This window comes from Cetorhinus maximus, chromosome 5 (assembly GCF_964194155.1).
Source record: "Cetorhinus maximus chromosome 5, sCetMax3.hap1.1, whole genome shotgun sequence".
In the NCBI taxonomy this organism is placed as follows: Eukaryota; Metazoa; Chordata; class Chondrichthyes; order Lamniformes; family Cetorhinidae; genus Cetorhinus; species Cetorhinus maximus.
The window spans coordinates 141,490,804-141,509,931 of record NC_135883.1 but is presented as its reverse complement, the minus strand read 5'-3'; the positions used below and the strand labels follow the sequence as shown (position 1 = coordinate 141,509,931).

Genomic DNA, 19,128 nt, shown 5'->3' with positions numbered 1-19,128 from the left:
CTCCCCATCTAACCTCCTCCATACCCCCATCCCTCTAACAGCTCCCAACCATCTCCAGCAACCCGCTCTTGCCCCAGCATTCAATTGGTTCTAAAATAGAGATTTTCACTTACCATTTTTCAAGCAAGAACTCTCTCAGTTGCTGCGCTGCTGTTGACCTTCGGGCAGCTTTCTTTGGGCAGCTTTGTGGTTTTCTGGTGGGATTTAAAAAAAAAAAAAATTGTAATCACGAAGCTGCCCAAAGGTTGGAAGCAGCAAAACTGACCTGACAAACTGGCTTTTTAAAAAAAAATAGGAACACTCAGGATGAAGCTTCTGATTTTTTTTAAAAGTCCATCTTTCAGGTCTGCAGCTCTGCCTCTGGCTGCTCAGGCTGGGTGATAATAAGAAACTCTGTTTAGAACAATGAGCCCAAGCCCCAGTGTTTGGCATTGTCTGCACCCCACTCAAGGGCCTTGTCTCTACCTAAACTGATTTTACATATTACTCTTTTAACTGTAGGTCATCTCTCACTACTGTACTCATGTCATCCTTAATTAATAGTGCTACCCTTTTCCTAGCTTTCTTCTTGAAAAGCCAAAAAACCCTTCATTTATTCAGGTCCCACCCTTGGTCACCCTGCAACCATGTCTCTGTAATGGCTATCAGGCCATACATATTTATTTTTATCTGTGCTAACAATTCATCCATTTTGTTATGAATGCTGCACACTTTCAGATACAGATCTTTAACTCTAGCCAGGATTTTCAAGCCCCGCCTGCTGCCAGGATCTCCCGGTCCTGCCGAAGTCGTCAACCATTTGGCTGGCTTGCTGAATCCCCCACCATGGTGGGGCCGGAAAATCCTGGTCTCTGTCTTTTTACCATTTATAAAATCTCTGGCCTTATCTACTGATGCACCCTTATGTTTGTGTGCTCTGTTCTTTCCTGCCACATTCTGGTTATCATTACCTAAGTTGCCATCCTGCTTTAATAGCTGTCATTTCCCTTAACTTTACTGCATCTCGTCTCATTATTAAAATTCTTTCGTGGGATGTGGCCGTCGCTGACGGCATTCGTTGCTCATCCCCAATTCCCTTCGAACTGAATGGCTTGTTGGGCCTTTTCTGGTTTTTTTTTTTCAGTCATTCAAGAGATGAGGGATTTGCTGGCTAGGCCAGCATTTATTGCTCATACCTAATTCTCTTTGAGAGGCTAGTGGTGAGCTGCCTCCTTGAACCGCTGCAGTCCATGTTGTGTAGGTACACCCACAGTGCTATTAGGGAGGGAGTTTCAGGATTTTGACCTAGCAACAGTGAAGGAACTGCAATATATTTCCAAGTCAGGATGGTGAGTGGTGTGGAGGGGAGTTTCCAGGTGGCGGTGTTCCCATCTAGCTGCTGTCCTTGTCCTTCTAGATGGCAGTGGTTCTGGGCTTGGAAGATGCTGTCTAAGGAGCCTTGGTGAATTCCTGCAGTGCATTTTGCACTGCTGCTACTGTGCGTTGGTGGTGGAGGGAGCGAATGTTTGTGGATGTGGTGCCAATCAAGCGGGCTGCTTTGTCCTGGATGGTGTCAAGCTTCTTGAGTGTTGTTGGATGCAGCACTCACCCAGGCAACAGGAGAGTATTCTATCACAGTCCTGACTTGTGCCTTGTAGATTGTGGACAGGCTTTGGGGAGTCAGGAGGTGAGTTACTCGCCGCAGGATTCTTGTCTCTGTCAATATTTATATGACTAGTTCAGTTTCTGGTCAAAGGTAGCCCCCAGGATGTTGGTGGTGGGGGGTGGGGGGGTGGTTCAGAGATGGTAATGCAATTAAATATGAAGGGACGATGGTTAGATTCTCTTGTTGGAGATGGTCATTGCCTGGCACTTGTGTGTGGTGCAGATGTTGCTTGCCACTTGTCAGCCCAAGCTTGAATGTTGTCTAGTATCTGAGGAGTTGCGAATGGTGCTGAACATTGTGCAATCATCAGTGAACATCCCAACTTCCGACCTTATAATGGAAGGAAAGGTCATTGATGAAGCAGCTGAAGATGGTTGGGCCTTGGACACTACCCTGAGGAACTCCTGGAGTGATGTCCTGGAGCTGAGGTGACTGCCCATTTTAGAGAGCAGTTAAGAGTCAACCACATTGCTGTTGGTCTGGGAGTCACATGTAGGACAGCAAATTTCCTTCCCTAAAGGGCATTAGTGAACCAAATGGGTTTATGGCAATCGACGATAGTTTCATGGTCACCATTAATGAGACTAGTTTTATAATTCAAGATTTATTAATTGAATTTAAGTTCCAGCAGCTGCTGTGGTGGGATTTGAACCCATGTCCCCAGAGCATTAGCCTGGGCCTCTGGATTACTAGTGTATCGACATTACCACTACACCATCATCTCACATGATCCCTTCCTCCCCCTGTTTTAGTTTAAAGCCCTGTCTACCAGCCTAGTTTTACGACTCGTTGGAACACTGGTCCCAGCATGGTTCAGGTGAAGACTGTCCCACCAGTACAGCTCCCACTTTCCCTAGTACTGGAGTGAGATCTCTTTATCCTAATGGTAAGACTCAAGTCAAATACAAGTGTTAGGCTGACTTGAGAGAGCTGGTTTAAGAGGGGCTTCCAGTTCTGACTAGCTACAGACCATGCTGGGTACAAATGTCTTGTCACGAGTTTCACAGTATTTACAAAGTTAATTACAATAATTGCAAAAATGTAATACTTGGCAAAGGCAGTGGAAGCAGTCAGTTCACTCTGCACCACTGGCTTGCGACTTCCGGTTGAATGTGGCGCTGACTCTTGAGGTGTTCTGTCTTCTCTTATTGCATACTTGGCTGCTAAAAGTTGCTGCTCGCTAGCCACCCAGAAGGATAAAAACAGTAAAAACTGGAAATAAGAATACTGGTCTGACTTGGTCTTGTATACCTTCAAATGGAACACCAGTTTAAAAACTGGGAAATAAGAGTACTGGTCCAAACTATTTTTTCCTTCTGGGCACTACCTCTGTGCATGGTCAATAGGATCCCTGAGCTCTTGTTCCAGGCAATGCATGATCAGTCCCTGATTGGTTAGGTGGTGTATGATTAGTGTCCAATTGGTCTCTTAAGCCAATGGTCACCTTACTAATGTCACTTCCTGCTAACTCCTGACTGCTCCCCGTAAGATGTCAGTCACTTGTAGGAGCGTCCTTCTCATTACAGCTTTGTCGTAGTATTTTATTAAGTTTATAGCTTTCACTAAGATAACAAGGCACTGCAAGGTAATTTGTGTGTCTGCTTATTTGAGATAGTGTGTGTGTGGTGTCATTCCCTAATGATTGACACTTTGGACTGGTCATCCCAAAATGCTTAAATGATACATCTAGGTTTTCTGTAGATTTCATACACCTAAGCGTGACTGCTGATGCCTGGAGCAAGTTACTTAAAAATGACAAAAGAGCACAAGAGGAACACAACCTTAAACTAACACTGAAATTACAGGGCTACTTCAATATAAAGCTAATACAAAATGTATAAAAATCAGTGAATAGCGACAACCAGTATTTTAAAACTGAGATAACAAGATACATGTATAAGATACAGCTTTGCATGCTCATAAGGAAAAACAGTGACAAGAACTACAAAATCTGATGACGGAATCTAATTCCCAGGGTTACAGAACTGAAGTAATATATAGGTCTGTTATATACTTTGAAGGAAAGTGAGGACTTCTATTTTAAGACACTATAACTTAAAAGGCTAAATTTATTTAAGACATAAGACTGAAGATTTGAAAATTTGCAACTGTTTTCTTCACATATTAGGACCTTCAAATATAAGTGTTAAGTCACATCCCAGAGCCTAACTTATCCAACCATGATAATCTTTGCAGCATTTGATCTATGATTAAACCACATAAGCATATTTTGCACAGGCCATTTTTTTTAAATTCATTCACGGGATGTGGGCTTTGCTGGCTGGGCCAGTATTTATTATCCATCCCTAATTTCCTTTGAGAGGGTGGTGGTGAGCTGCCTTCTTGAACCACTGCAGTCCATGTTGTGTAGGTACACCCACAGTGCTGTTAGGGAGGGAGTTCCAGGATTTTGACCCAGCGACAGTGAAGGAACAGTGATATATTTCCCAGTCAGGATGGTGAGTGACATGGAGGGGAACTTCCAGGTGGTGGTGTTCCCATCTATCTGCTGCCCTTGTCCTTCTAGATGGTAATGATCATGTGTTTGGAAGATGCATTTCTAAGGAGCCTTGGTGAAAGTCTCAAAGTGCATCTTGTAGATGGTACACACTGCTGCTACTGTGCGTTGGTGGTGGAGGGAGTAAATGTTTGTGAATGTGGTGCCAATCAAGCAGGCTGCTTTGTCCTGGACGGTGTCAAACTTCTTGAGTGTTGTGGGAGCTGCACTCATCCAGGCAGGTGGGGAATATTCCATCACAGTCCTGACTTGTGCCTTGTAGATGGTGGACAGGCTTTGGGGAGTAGGGAGGTGAGTTACCCACCACAGGATTCCTAGCCTCTGACCTGCTCTTGTAGCCACAGTATTTATATGGCTAGTCCAGTTCAGTTTCTGGTTAGTGGTAACACCCAGGATGTTGATAGTGGGGGATTCAGTGATGGTAATGCCATTGAACGTCAAAGGGTAATGGTTGGATTCTCTTTTGTTGGAGATAGTCATTACCTGGCACTTGTGTGGCACGTATGTTACTTGCCACTTGTCAGCCCAAGCCTTGATATTGTCCAGGTCTTGCTGTATTTGGACATGGACTGCTTTAATACCTGAGGAGTCGCGAATGGTGCTGATCGCCAATTTGCTAGTGGCTCAGGTAATAATCAAGAGTTTATTACCTTTTGAGGTTCTGCTTTTTAATTTAGCCCCTAGCCGCTCATAATCTCTAAGTAGAGCATCTTTTCTAGTCCTACCTATGTCGTTGGTCCCTGTTGTAATATGGGCTCTTTTAATGTCTCGATGATAAGATCTTGAGACTTGTATATTTAAACATGAACCCTTTATTGTTAAACTTTTAAATATTTACAGATCACAGGTTACTGTTGTGCATGGTGCTGTTACCTCTATGCAGGCTGGTTTCAGAGCATTCTCTCTGGGCTGTTCTCTGTCTATTACCATGTGACTATGCATCAGACCATGGGTGGTGCTCTTCTCCAGTCCAAATTTAACCATTGTGCTGTTGAACAACTTTACATCCCAGTGGCATGCATGCACATATAACATCATGCAACAGTACCCATGTGAATCATGACAACTGGATCATCTCCCTCCCACTGTAAGTTCCCCTCCAGCTCTGAACGGATATCCCGAACCCTGGTCCTATGCAGGCCGCACAGTGTTCTGGACCCTTGCACTCAGCTGCAGAGAACTGTGACTATCCTCCTTGACTATACTGTCCCCTACTACCACTACACTCCTATTTACTCTACACATGTGAATGGCTTCCTGTACCACAGTGCCATGGTCAATTCACTCATGCACCTGGCAGCCCCTGCTCTCACCCATACACAGGCTGCAAGAAATGCATACCTGTTGAATAATTGCATTAGCTGAAGCTCCTGCACTTCTGCCTTCTTGATCCCCATAACTGACTCACTTGCAGTCACACCTCCTGCCCTGAGCATGGAGCAAAACAAAAGCCCCCATCCTAAGGGGTGCGACTGCCTTCTGGAATAAAGTGTCAGATAACTTTCCCCCTCCCTGATATATTATAGTGTCTGCAGCTCAGCCTACAGTCCAGCAATCTTGAGTCAATGTTCCTCAAGCTGCGGACACTGGGCGGAAATTTCCGTTCTGTAGACTAAGGGTGGAATTGTCCCAGATTTGCCTTAAGTGCAGGTAGTGGGCAAGTAAAATCACCTCAACCGCAGGGCAGCCATTGGCCCCACCTCCCAATGCGCTTCAACCTCAGGGCAGCCCTTGCCCCCCCCCCCCCCCCTCCCCAACGCACCTCAACCTTGAAGTCCAACAGGCGACCGGGGTAGCTGCTCTGCAATGTTACTATGTACTTCCCTCTGAGCTCCCCTCAAAGTGCAGCCCGCCAAGTGCACAAAATTGAGTGACGCACTATCAGGGTATGGCCTCCTAGTCCATGTGGTGTCAGAAATTCCTGAAGAATGTGGCAGATTTGAGCCACAATATCTCTTGACAACCATAAATGTGTGCAGCAGGATAAGAGCAGCAGATAGATGGGAACATCACCACTTGGAAGTTCTCCTGCAAGTACCTCACCATTCTGATTTGAAAATATATCGTCGTTCCTTCATTGTCGATGGGTCAAAATCCTGGAACACCCTTCCTAACAGCGCAGTTGGTGTACCTACACCACATGGACTGCAGTGGGTCAAGAAGACAGCTCACCACTGCCTTCTCAAGGGCAGTTGGGGATGGGCAATAAACGGTGGCCCAGCCAGTGAAGCCCATATCCTGTGAATGAATTTTTTAAAAAAGTCACTGTCTCTCGCTCATCTCCAAATAGGAGAGGTGTTTTCAGTATACCATTTGTCGTGCCAGTCCCGTCCCGTGGGATGGGTCTGACCTCCTCAGCCTCTGGGTCTTCCTGGAGCACCCCTGGACCATTCACCTCAGCCTGGGGCTCTTCTCTAAGCTGTACTAGATGGTGCCCGGCCCTTCTCCTCAATCTGAACATTGCCAGCATTGACCGCAGTCTCCATTCTGCAATCCTCCTTCTTCCTGTAGACCAATAGATCAAAGAGATGGATGTAGCTTACCCAAAAATTACAGACCTCCCACTCCAAGCCAGAAAGCCAATGTCATGCCCTTGGACTGTGCTTGTGCTAACTGCCTTTCCCTGTTCCACTCTTGTAGCTGAGGTGCTCCCTTACTGATCATATGTGTTTAAGAAGCCACCCCAACAACTTGACATCTCAATCCTATATAGGATGGAAGAGGGTTAAGCATAGCCATGTAATTTAAAGTCTCACTAAAGGCACTCATAAACTGCCTAATTTGGATTTGAGATTATCCCTGCCTCGCACCTTTTAATGATTGGATGCCTTATGCCCTGTGACCCATGTCAAATGCAGTTTGCAGATTTTGATAGGGCTTCATGGATATATATTCAGCAGCTGTGCTCCCTTAATGACTGGCTGCCTCTTCCCATCCCACATTCCTCTGATGTGTGAATGTTCAAAGAGACCACCTCTGATGTGACTCCAGTGTCTAGTGTAGTGTCATGTAAAAGCGCATCAGGAGTTACTGGTTACAACTCTAACTTTTCAGTAAAGTCTTGATGAGTTCTCTCAGCTGAGCCTTCATCTCCATGTTGAAATTTTAATATGTATGAGGTTGCCTGCTGAAAGGGCCCCTAAGTCCAGTCGTGGGCTCCGCTCAGACTCCCCTGTGGGGATTCTTTTCTGGTTTCATTTTTAAACTGTCATTGATTTGGGGTCTCCAAATGGTGATGCTGCACTTCTACTTCCAGACCAGCTTTGACCCTCCCCTGTCACCATTCATGTCCCATTGAACATCCTGGAAGCCCACGATGTGCAGGTCGACCTCCCTCCAGTCACTCTCCAGCCTCCCCCCAGTAACCTTGGTGCCCAAAGTGATTGTTGCAGATATCCCTGCCCCCCCCACAAAACCCCTGAACCCATCACTGGATGTCCCCACACACCATGTGGACCTCACCCCTCCATCTTGAAGCCATGTGCATGATTACATAGAGGCCCTGCTCCCCCCAACCCCCACAAGAGCTTTGAGTACCCCCACCCTTCTTTTATTACGTTTTCCCCATTTACAGGCTGCATATCCTTCCCCTGACTATTCCACCTGCAGACCAGTACTGAGCCAGTCACCCCCAGGACCACCGTGTGTGAGACATTGATTACACTGATCTCTGCTGGTAGACTGCAGTCCTGCCTGCGAACCCCATGTCTTGCCTGAGAGAGCAGCTTTGGCACAGAGCAGTGACAAGTCAGATCAGTGCTGTTGCAAGTAGGCTTGCAATGTTGTATGCACCTCAAAGTCATGAGTGAAGTGAAGGTGGGCATTTGCATGCCACTTATATCGGGTTGTGATTCAGCCCAGTCTAATTTCCAAATGGCATGGCACATAATTAGGATGGAGTAAGTGATTCCGGCGAGTTGTGAATTTAATAATTCATGATACTAGAATGGAGTTTCCGACATGGATCATCATGAAAGTTGACCTGCCATTAGGCCATCATGGAAGTACTTAGGGGAAAAGTCCAACTTGTTTTCCCGCTGGCGGAAATTCGACTTTTGGTCTCACCCCAAATTTTCTGCTCCTGCATGCCACAATTCCTGCCGCAGGCAGGACTAGAAAATTCTTCCTGCTTACTGTGGATGTGATTACAGTGAATCACACTGACATCCACGAGCTCCCACATATTGCAACTGTAACACATCACCTGCCCTGCCATCCTTAAGGTGTTTTGATTAACTTGTTAATTAATTTCTGCATTCATTTTTAAATTAATGCCTCTTACCACTACCACTTCTGTACTAATTTAAGCCTAAGTAATACAATAAAATAAACTTTAGTATTGCTCAAAAAAGACATTTTGTGAAAACCTTTCATCTTGCACTCATCAAGGCAATTGCAAGAATACCAATGTCAGGGAAAGCAATAACTTTACATTGTATGAGAAGAGAGTGCTGATTGGTGGGCAAGTGGACTCTGATTGGTAGAGGCGGTGCCATGGAGAATGCACCAGTTAATGGTGACTGACAGTTAACTGCCAAGCATTGTTTGAAATTTAAACCAGGCAGCTTGACTCTGGTCAAGGCATTGCCCTGAGGAATGAACCAGCGAATGACGATCACTTATTTTGTTTAGCTGAAACAGGCGCAATGTGTGTACATGTTCTTTCTGTCTGCAAAGAACAGGGCTCTGTGTAATATATGCAGCTTCCAGTACATGCAAATGCGCCATACCCTAAATCTTAAATTGGTTGTCAGCGTGATTTTTAGCACACTGAGGATTATTTAACAAATGTTGTCCAATCATGGAATCACATCTAGTGTTGAACATTGTGTTTTGAGTTTTGCAAGCATGGATTGGTTGGGTACGGTCTGTACCTTGCCTGTGCGAACAGCGGAAGGGACAGGCTGTTTGATATGATCCGCCAGTCTTTGGGATGTACGGCCTACATATCTAGAATCACACTGGCACTGAAATTCATATACCACATTACTCATTTGTGTAATAGGTAGAACGTCGTTTTGTCTTGATGACAGCATCCTGTTAGTGGCAAATACCACTCGTGTTGCTATGGCTAGTTTCGCCTGTTGCACAAATTTTTAAGACACCTTGTCCCTCCAGGGTAATCTGAGGCAGACTGGGGACTTTTCAGGGCCGAAAGTGACGGCCTTAGGCCTATTCATGAGTTTGCGTGATATACAGCATGAAATGATCTGATCAGGGTATCCATCTTCCCGCAGGGGTAACTTACCACTTAAAATAAAATAAAACAATCTTTATTTTCTTCCCTCAAAATTAATTATGACTGATGTTTTAGTCTATTCATTTTAACCTATTTTTCCCATCATTTTAACAATTTTCTGCATTCATTTTGGAGCAGTGTTTTTGAGGTGTCGTGTTCTCAGTGTAGTAGAAGGTACAGTACTAATTTTCAGGATTTGAAAAAGTCACAATGAAAAGTTGATGTGATTATTTTATGAGAATGCCTCATCTTTTTTTAAACTTATCTTTACTGAAAACAGAATACAAACTATAAAATACTGTTCTAAATGCACATAATTTATGGGTATGTAGTTGTTGTTGCAATTTTTGTGTTCAGCATAGTATTCTTTTTAAATGTTTATTTTGCTCAGGGGCTTTCCTTTCCTTTGCTTTTTAGTCAGTGATGTATAAATTGGAATTCTTGGGCCTACAACCTGCAGCTCTCGTACAGCATCTACACGATGAGGAGGAAGAAGAAACATCAGAAGAACTTGATGATGTGAGCAATCTAGTCGGGAAAAATAACTTTTTTTTTCAATTTATTTTCAATTCCCCATTCCTCTTCACACTCGGCATTGCTATCACTAGGATAGACTAGGTATCCTTGCCATGGAGAAACCGCTCTAACAGAATTGAAAAAGGATACACTGGTTCAAAGAACGTCATACTAAAGAATATCACACTCCGAAGGTAGTAGCTTATTTTTCCCTACCAAGTTGACTCTCATCCATTGTATGCATGTTCAGTTGGTGTCATTTTTTTTGATCAAATTGATCCTGAAACTTGTGCTGATTGATTCCTTTTACATTTTTATGTTGGGTGTCAGCAAAGCTTGGATTTACACAGAGAAAATTCATAGCCTTCTCCTTGATGTCTCGTCTCTAGCACAGAAAAATATCTTGGGTCAACGTTGACCTGTAGATGTTGTGGGTGCTCTTTGGGTTTCTAAAATTTGATCTACAAATTGTGCTTATCACTAAATGGTCCCTTATCTTACATGCCCTTTTCATCCTATGTGAGATGAAAGATTAATTTGGTCATACTTTGGTAGGCCTGCAAGGTAATTTGGTAGGCAAGATAATTAATGAAATCTACTTACCTCCTCAATTCCATTTAAAGATTGCATGTCACAGACATACACCCACCCACCCATCCCCTATCCTCACTGATAATCATCCACAATCCCCCATCCTCCAATTGTTCTAGACTTCGATCCCCCTCCCTGGCCTCTCTTGATGAGTAACACTGTTTTTTGTGCTAAAACCAGCTCTGAATCTGCACAGGAGATATTGCACCAAAATGATTTAACAATATTCTTCTTACGTCCCTAAACAGGATGATCTGTTCCGATCTGTTGCATCAATGAAGCGTATAGCACCTGGATACCGCTGGCGTAGGAGCAAGTGGGGTCGAACATGTCCTGTATCTTTATTTGAGGGAAATCTTGTTATGGGCAAATTGCAGTTTTCTGCGAGGTACAATTTTAGGAATCATTCAGTGATATTTTCATAATTTTAAAGCTTTAGGAATTTCTTGTCACTTTACAAATAATCTAAAAAGCTATTTGTGCCGCCATCATATTACAGAAAAAAGTGGTTTTATTTCATGATTTCCTTGAATCTGATTGATGTATTTGTGGCTGAGAGCCCAGAAATCCATTAGAACACACAAACATCTGAGCTCCAGAGAAAATATTGCTTGGTGGACAGCTCTGGCCCGCTGACCTCTTCAGTCAGTTTCACAGTGTTCATTAGAGGTTTAAGTGATTGCAGTTTCTGCAATTGAAACTTTTTAAGGGTTTGGATGTTTGACAGTTTTATCAGGCTGTAGTAAAAGCTATTTTTGTGAAGGAATTTTTTTAAAGTTTTTTTTTTTAAAAACACATCCTATAAGGATGTCACCTAAAGGGTTCATTGCTTCTATACAGTGTATAGTAGGTGAATGGGCATGGAAGTGCCATTTGTTGGCATGGGGCATGAGGGGGCCATAGGGCTTATTTTGGGGGCATTGTTTAGCATGGGGGCATGAGGGGCTGGGTGGTGTCATGAGGTGGTGTGGATGGAGCATGGGGATTGTGTGGAGAATGAGGGGATATGAGGGGTAAGGGCTGGAGGCCTTTCTGTTTATCCTTTCTGGGACAAAGTCCCACAGCACCAAGGCGGGCCTTTTAAACAGCCTACCTCCACACTCAACAGCTCCTGTAGCTGCCTCCAAACATTTTCCTGGGTTGGCTGGGCCAACTGCAATATGCACCCCCTCCACCTACCCCTCACCAAAAACAATAAAAACATAAAAACCTTGTCCTTGTAGGTGGATGGGGCGAGCGAGGAATTTTCCCAACTCCCACTTCCTGCCTCGAGGATGAAATTCCAGGCCTTCAGCTAGGTTTCCCCCTTTAACTCTTCTTAGGCTACAGAGGTTGCATCTCCCTTCCACTCGGAGTAAGCTTACTTGTATTAGCTCAGTTCAGTTATTTTGCAGTCTTAGCTGAGTGAGAAGATTGTGAGGTTAAATCTCACTCCAAGTTTTTGCCCATCATATAGGCTGACACCCCAGTGTGTATAGAGGGGGAACTTCATGGTTGGAGGCCATATACTTTGGATGATTCATTACACAGTGTTCCCATCTGCCGGGTTAGGTAGACATTAAAAGTTCTATAACATTTTACAAGGCAGACCTAGGGAGTTTTGCCAGTTGGTATTTCATAATCAGCCAACACTACTGAAAACAACATAACTGGTCATTCATTTCAATGTTTATGTTAATGAGACCCTGCTATTTTTCCTTATGTTACAACAGTGACTACACTTCACAAATGCACTTCATTGGCTGTAAAGTGGTGGTCTTGTGACACAGTGGTAGCATCCCCACCTCTGAGCCAGAAGCTCTGGGTTCAAGACCCACTCTGGGACTTGATGGCCATGGAAGGTGCATTCATAACCTGGCCAAAGAGGTTGATTATCAGCCTGTAAATCCTTCCAATACACTTGATGGCAACTGGTAAGAGTGAGAGAGTTTCCTGCTCAACCATACTGCAGAAGGCAACAGAAAAACCAGTTTGCCAAGCATAATCATGGACCAATCAAATGGATGTCCATGGGTCCCAATGTTCTCTTAAGACATGGTATCTGAAGCAGGAGGAGAAGGCTGTAAAGTGCTTTATGATCCTGTGGTCACTATGTAAATGCAAGCCTTTTCTAATTGTAGATTGGCTACCTTGTTTGCCTCCAGAACAACAGTGACTACTGTTTATTAATGTCCTCAGAGATGTGAATAAGGCACTCTATAAAAGTGAGGTTAAATCTCAAAGTTTTTGCCCATCATATAGACTTATTAAGGGAGTACTTCATTGTAAGTCTCTTCTCAGCCTTGTAATTCAGCACCTCCCAAATGCTCGTGCATTTAATTTGCCTGTAATAATCAGAACAGCCCATTCAACACTCAAGTGTAGTTTTATCGGTGCAGCCACGGCATCAACTCAGTAGACTTTTCAGACTGTTCAGTCTGTAGCCCATCTTTTGATTCACTTTTTAACAATGCACTGCTATGTTTTCCAAAGTTATGTTGAAAGTAACTAGTTCACTTGTACTCTTGGATTTCTATTTAAATGACTTATTGCTAATTCTGTTCTATCTATTTGTACTTATATATTGTTTCACCAGTGTGCAAATTTGAATGTCATCCAAATTTATCTGCAAATCCATAGTTGCATTCTTAGTTTCTACTGGATTGTCTTGTTTACTGAATTTTGACAATCTCACGTTTGGTTTCCTATCTTGAACATTTATGTAAAAGATGAATATAGTCCAACCACTGAACACATCAGGACCATGCCTTCAGTCCAACAATACAGATCTCTATTGCAATCTATATTTTGTGTCCTTCAACTACATTCACTTTCAGCCCTGTTTCATTGCTTTCCATGACTTTCAGTGTGAATAGAGTATTTTTTCCTTTATTCATTCGTGGGGTGTGTGTGTCGCTGGCTAGGCTAGCATTCATTGCTCATCTGTAATTGCTCTTGAGAAGGCGATGGTGAGGTGCCTTCTTGAACCGCTGCAGTCCATATGGTGTAGGTACACCCACATTGCTCTTAGGGAGGGAATTCCAGGATTTTGACCCAGCGACAGTGAAGGAACGGCGATTATATTTCCAAGTCAGGATGGTGAGTGGCTTTGAGGGGAACTTCCAGGTGGTGGTGTTTCCATGTGTCTGCTACCCTTGTCCTTTTAGATGGTAGTGGTCTTGGGTTTGGAAGGTGCCGTCTAAGAGGTCTTAGTTCCTGCAGTGCATTTTGTAGATGGTACACACTGCTGCCATTGTGCGTTGGTAGTAGATTGAGTGAATGTGGATGGGGTGCCAATCAAGCAGGTTGCTTTGTCCTGGATGGTGTCAAGCTTCGTGAGTGTTGTGGAGCTGCACTCATCCAGGCAAGCGGACACTATTCTATCATGCTCCTGATTGGTCCCTTGGAGATGGTGGACAAGATTTGGAGAGTCAGAAGGTGAGTTATTCATCGCAGGATTCTTAGCCTCTGACCTGCTCTTGTAGCCACAGTATTTATGTGGCTAGTCCAGTTCAGTTTCTGGCTAATGGTAACCTCCAAGATGTTGATAGCGGGGGATTCAGCGATGGTAATGCCATTGAATGTCAAGAGGCGATGGTTAGATTCTCTCTTGTTGGAAATGGACATTGTCTGGCACTTGTGTGGCACAAATGTTACTTGCCACTTGTCAGCTCATGCCTGAATGTTGTCCAAGTCTTGCTGCATTTGGACATGGACTGCTTCAGTATCTGAGGAGTTGCGAATGGTGCTGAACATTGTGCAACCATCAGTGAACATTCCCACTTCTGACCTTACGGTGGAAGGAAGATCATCGATGAAGCAACTGAAGATGGTCGGGTCTAGGACACTACCCTGAGGTACACCTGCAGTGATGCCCTGGAACTGAGATGATTGACCTCCAACAACCACAACCATCTTTCTTTGTGCTAGGTATGACTCCAACCAGTGGAGAGTTTTCTCCCTGAATCCCAATGACTCCAGTTTTGCTACCTTGATGTCACTCACTTCACCTCTGGAGTTCAGCTGTATTTTCCATGTTTGAACCACGGCTGTAATGAGGTCAGGAGCTGAGTGCCCCTGGCAGAACCCAAACTGAGCGTCAGTGAGAAGGTTACTATTATGCAAATATCGGTTGATGACCCCTTCCATTACTTTACTGACGATCGAGAGTAGCCCGATGGGGCAGCAATTGGCCAGTTTGGATTTGTCCTGCTGTGTGTGCAGGACATAACTAGGCAATACATGCCAGGGTACTAAAGGAGGTGGTTGGTTGTCATCATCCAAAATTAGAAAAAAACTAGGGAGTATACAAAATTCTGTAGATTCTGGAATAGTTCCAGCAGATTTGAGGGTGGCAAATGTAACCACACGATTTTAAAAATGAGGGATGGAGAAAACGGCGAATTACAGACCAGTTAGCTTAATATCAGTAGTAGGGATAATTTTAGAGTCCATTATACAGAATGTGGTAACAGGACATTTAGAAAATATCAGCAGGATTAGACAAAGTCAACATGGATTTATGAAAGTGAAGTCATGTTTGACAGACCTAATGGAGTCTTTTGAGGCTGTAACTAGTAGAATAGATAAAGGAGAACCAGTGGATGTGGCGTATTTGGATTTTCAGAAAGCTTTTGTGAAGTCCCACTTAAGAGGTTAGTGTGCAAAATTAAAGCACAGGAATTGTTTAGCAGACAGGAAACAGTAGGAATAAATGGGTAAATGGATCTTTTTTTGGAGTGGTAGGCAGTGACTAGTGGGTTACCACAGGGATCAGTGCTTGGGCCCCAGCTATTCACGATATATCAATGGTTTGGATGAGGGAATCAAATCCAATATTTCCAAGTTTTCTGAGGACACAAAACTAGGTGGGAATGTGAGTGCTGAACAAGATGTAAAGAGGTTTCAAGGTTATTTAGACAAATTGAGTGAGTGAACAAATACATGGCAGATGCAGTATAATGTGGATAAGTGTGAAGTTATCTACTTTGTTTGGAAAAACAGAATGGCAGAGTATTATTTAAATTTTGATAGATTGGAAAATGATGACGTACAAAGGGGCCTGGATGTCCTTGTTCACCAATCACTGAAAGCAAGCAATTAAGAAGGCAAATGGTATGTTGGCCTTCATGGCAAGAGGATTTGAGTACAGAAGCAAGGATGTCTTACTGCAGCTATACGGGGCCTTGGTGAGACCACATCTGGAGTATTGTGTGCAGTTTAGGTCTTCTTGCCTAAGATAGGATGCATTTGCCGTAGAGGGAGTGCAGCGAAAGTTCAGCAGATTGATTCCTGGGATGGTAGGATTGTCTGATTGTATGAGGAGAGATTGGGTTGACTAGGCCTGTATTCACTGGAGTTTAGAAGGATGAGAGGGGATCTCATTGAAATGTATAAAATTCTGACAGGGCTGCACAGACTGGATACAGGGATGATGTTTCCCCTAGCTGTGGGGGGCTAGAACAAGGGGTCACGGTCTCAGGATACGGGGTAGGCCATTTACGACTGAGATGAGGAGAAATTTCTTCACCTCAGGGTGGTGAACCTGTGAAATTCTCTGCCACAGAATGTGTGGAGGCCAAGTCACTGAATATATTTAAGAAGGAAATAGATTTTGAGATGTTAAAGGAGTCGAGGGGTATGGGGAGAGAGCGGGAGTATGACATCGAGATAGAGGATCAGCCATGATCATATTGAATGGTGCAGCTGGCTTTAAGGGCCAAATGGCCTACTCCTCCTATTTTCTGTTCCTATGAGAAGGTGATGGTGAGCTGCCGCCTTGAACTGCTGCAGTCTGTGCTGCAGGTACACCCACAGCCAGTACTGTTAGGAAGGGAGTTCTAGGATTTTGATCCAGTACCTGCGTGGCAAATTGGGACCGTGTTCCTGTAATTCAATTTCTAACCATCTGCCGTCCATCCTGTGGGATTAATATTGCGGCCTCAAATTCCATTTGATCATTGCCAGCTTATACTAGGTTCCTTGAAATCACTAAGATTTTCATGTTATTGCATATACATATCCTCCGATAGAATATATTACTTTTATCATTGTCTTGTTTTGTAGGGGGTACATAACAGAATCTTATCATTAAGCTTACTCTATGCCTATTCAGTTTCAAACTCAAATATGCACCAAATGTTCATAATTTTTATCTGTTTTGCAGCTTTTTGGACAAAATGTATTTCCTTTCATCTGAAGAAACTTTGAAAAGGTTTATCTCCAATCCTCGACCATATCTTCTCCCTCCACAGCCTCGTCCACCTTGTAAGGTTGCAATATTGGGTCCAAAATCTGCAGGAAAGACCACTCTATGCAAATTGATTGCACAGAAATATGATGCAAAGGTATTGCAGAGCTCCATTCTACACCATGTGATTATTGTGTAGAGTTTATCCACTTACATATTGATTTACTGGCAACAGCATTGACACCCATTTCCAAAGTTTCTCTGAGGACCCTCTTCTAGGTGAGAGTATGGGTATCATGATAACCGTAATCACCTCTTTCCAGTAGCCAATTTACAGGGGCATGAAATTAGTCACAAGTTAGACTGGCAGATTTAAATGTGAGGCAGCCCTGTGATTTGAAACTAACTTGTACAATCTGAATTCAACAGTTCTTTCCCACATCTATTTAATCCTCCAGCTGAAACAGAAAGTTCCCTGCTTTGGACCATCACTAAATGTATCAATTCCAATACTTTCAATTACAATTCATGGTGAGGAAATAGAAAATGCCCTTCACTTCCCATATCTTAGAAGCTATCTATTCCAAAAAGCTGACATTGATGAAAACGGACACCACCAAATCCAATGTGCTAGCTCAGCCTATGGTAAATTAAAAAGTTTTTGAGAATCATGGTATCAGATTAGACACTTAACTCAAATTTTTTTGAACAGTATCTCTCCCATGCTTCTCCACGTTGCTGAAGCTTGGACAACTTGCAAATGGATGCATATCAAGGTCTCTGAAGAACAACATCAACATTGGTCTGAATTTTGCTGTGTGCGGGTGGGTGCATGATACTCCCAAGGAGCATAAAATAGATTGTGATGATATCGGGGGGAGATCCTGACATCATCTCGATATTTTGGGAGATGGGCAGGCCCAAAAGTTGGTAGCCCATCTGACATCAATTAAAGGGGCAACTGAACTAATTAGAATGGTAATGCGCTGTGACTTTAAGCAGCTCACGCGGTCTTACAGTTGGCACATGGACAGGCGGGGTCCTCAATGAATACCTTTTCAATCCAGGTTGAGATATAAGACTGCAGAAAGAGCAAAGAGTGTGGAGGTAGAAGTTGATATTTATTGCCCAAGTTTTGACTTTCTGATTGTTTTCAGAACCATTCTGTTTAAAGTTTAAAGAGCCACTAACAGGCTGGTCATATCATCAGTCAGTCTGCACCTCAGCAATCCAAGAACTTAAATATGGGACTCTCTCTCAGATGAGGAAGGGAGAGGAGACTGGCTGGCCAGAGATGAGTCTGCCCACGACCAAAAACAACACCCCCTGAAGGGGTTGTAGGCCAGCAAGGCTTCTGAAGGAGAAAGGGCTAATGGAGTTGCCACTATCCTGCTGACAGAACCTACTGAATAAGGTGCAACCACCTGGACATGACAGACGTGCAGTGAAGAAGAAGGATTCACCTCTCAATGGAAATAGTAACTTGCATTTGTGAAATGATGCCTGCAGGACGGACCACAAGCAGTCATCAGAGAAATAAGGGGACATGTGCGTTCACGCATTTACATTTCTACTTGCTTTTCTTTGTCCTTTTGGCTGCCGTGCCTCAAATCCCTCGACAAATTGATCTTGCCTGTGCTGCATGATAGCAAATATTCGCTGTCACCAAAGGGAGTCCTGCAACTGTGCAAAATTCTACAATCGTAGCTTCAGTTCCCACCCCCCCCCCCCAACACCATTGCACACCAAAGGCGGCACTTTTCAATCCCCCAGCCACAGCAACCTCAATGGAAAAGCCTGCCCTGCTCCCGCCGCCCCCCCCTCAAGAAAAAGAAAGTTGTGCACAACTGTGGTTATAGTAAAAGAACCTATTCAGCCATGTCAGAAGATTGTTATAGATTGTATAAGGGCACTGAACGACAATTTGCGACAGATGCAAACTGATTCTCAGGTTATTGCAGAACTGCAAATAACTATTTCATATCAGTCTTTAGCCCTATTGATGATGCTTATGCTCCAGCTGAATTGAGTAGCACTATAAATATTAAAACAGACACAGTAGTATGTCATCATGGAAAGATTAGGAAAGCTCAAAACCAATAGGGGTTTAAGAATGAGTAAAAAAACTGGGACAGGTGCTTTTGTGAGCCCCTTGCCCATACCTTCAATAGTTCAGTAGGTAATTCCAGGTAGCATATAGATCCTTTTTTTAAAAAAAAAAGTACATCAGCATCAGGTAACTACAGGTCATGCAGCTTGACATCCGTCATTTGGAAGATGCTTGAAGGAATCCGAAGAGATTCCCTTTTATGACAATTGGGAGAGGGAAGGGGACATTAGAAATATTCAAGGTTTTGTTATGCCTGATTATTAAGCAGCCCTGCACACCACGGAAGTGGTGTCACAATAATATTGGTGACATTGCGTACTTAATTTCCTATCTCAGTGCT

General features: G+C 43.6%; 1 protein-coding gene across 1 annotated transcript in view; it reads left to right on the top strand.

The window, feature by feature from the left end:
* The window catches only part of ak9 (adenylate kinase 9), a 359,309-nt gene that overhangs the window by 56,512 nt on the left and 283,669 nt on the right, over positions 1-19,128 (top strand). The window contains exons 10-12 of the mRNA XM_078542572.1: positions 9,820-9,921; positions 10,758-10,897; positions 16,655-16,835. Of these exons, the coding sequence (XP_078398698.1) occupies positions 9,820-9,921; positions 10,758-10,897; positions 16,655-16,835 (423 nt within the window). The remainder of the gene's footprint in view (positions 1-9,819; positions 9,922-10,757; positions 10,898-16,654; positions 16,836-19,128) is intronic.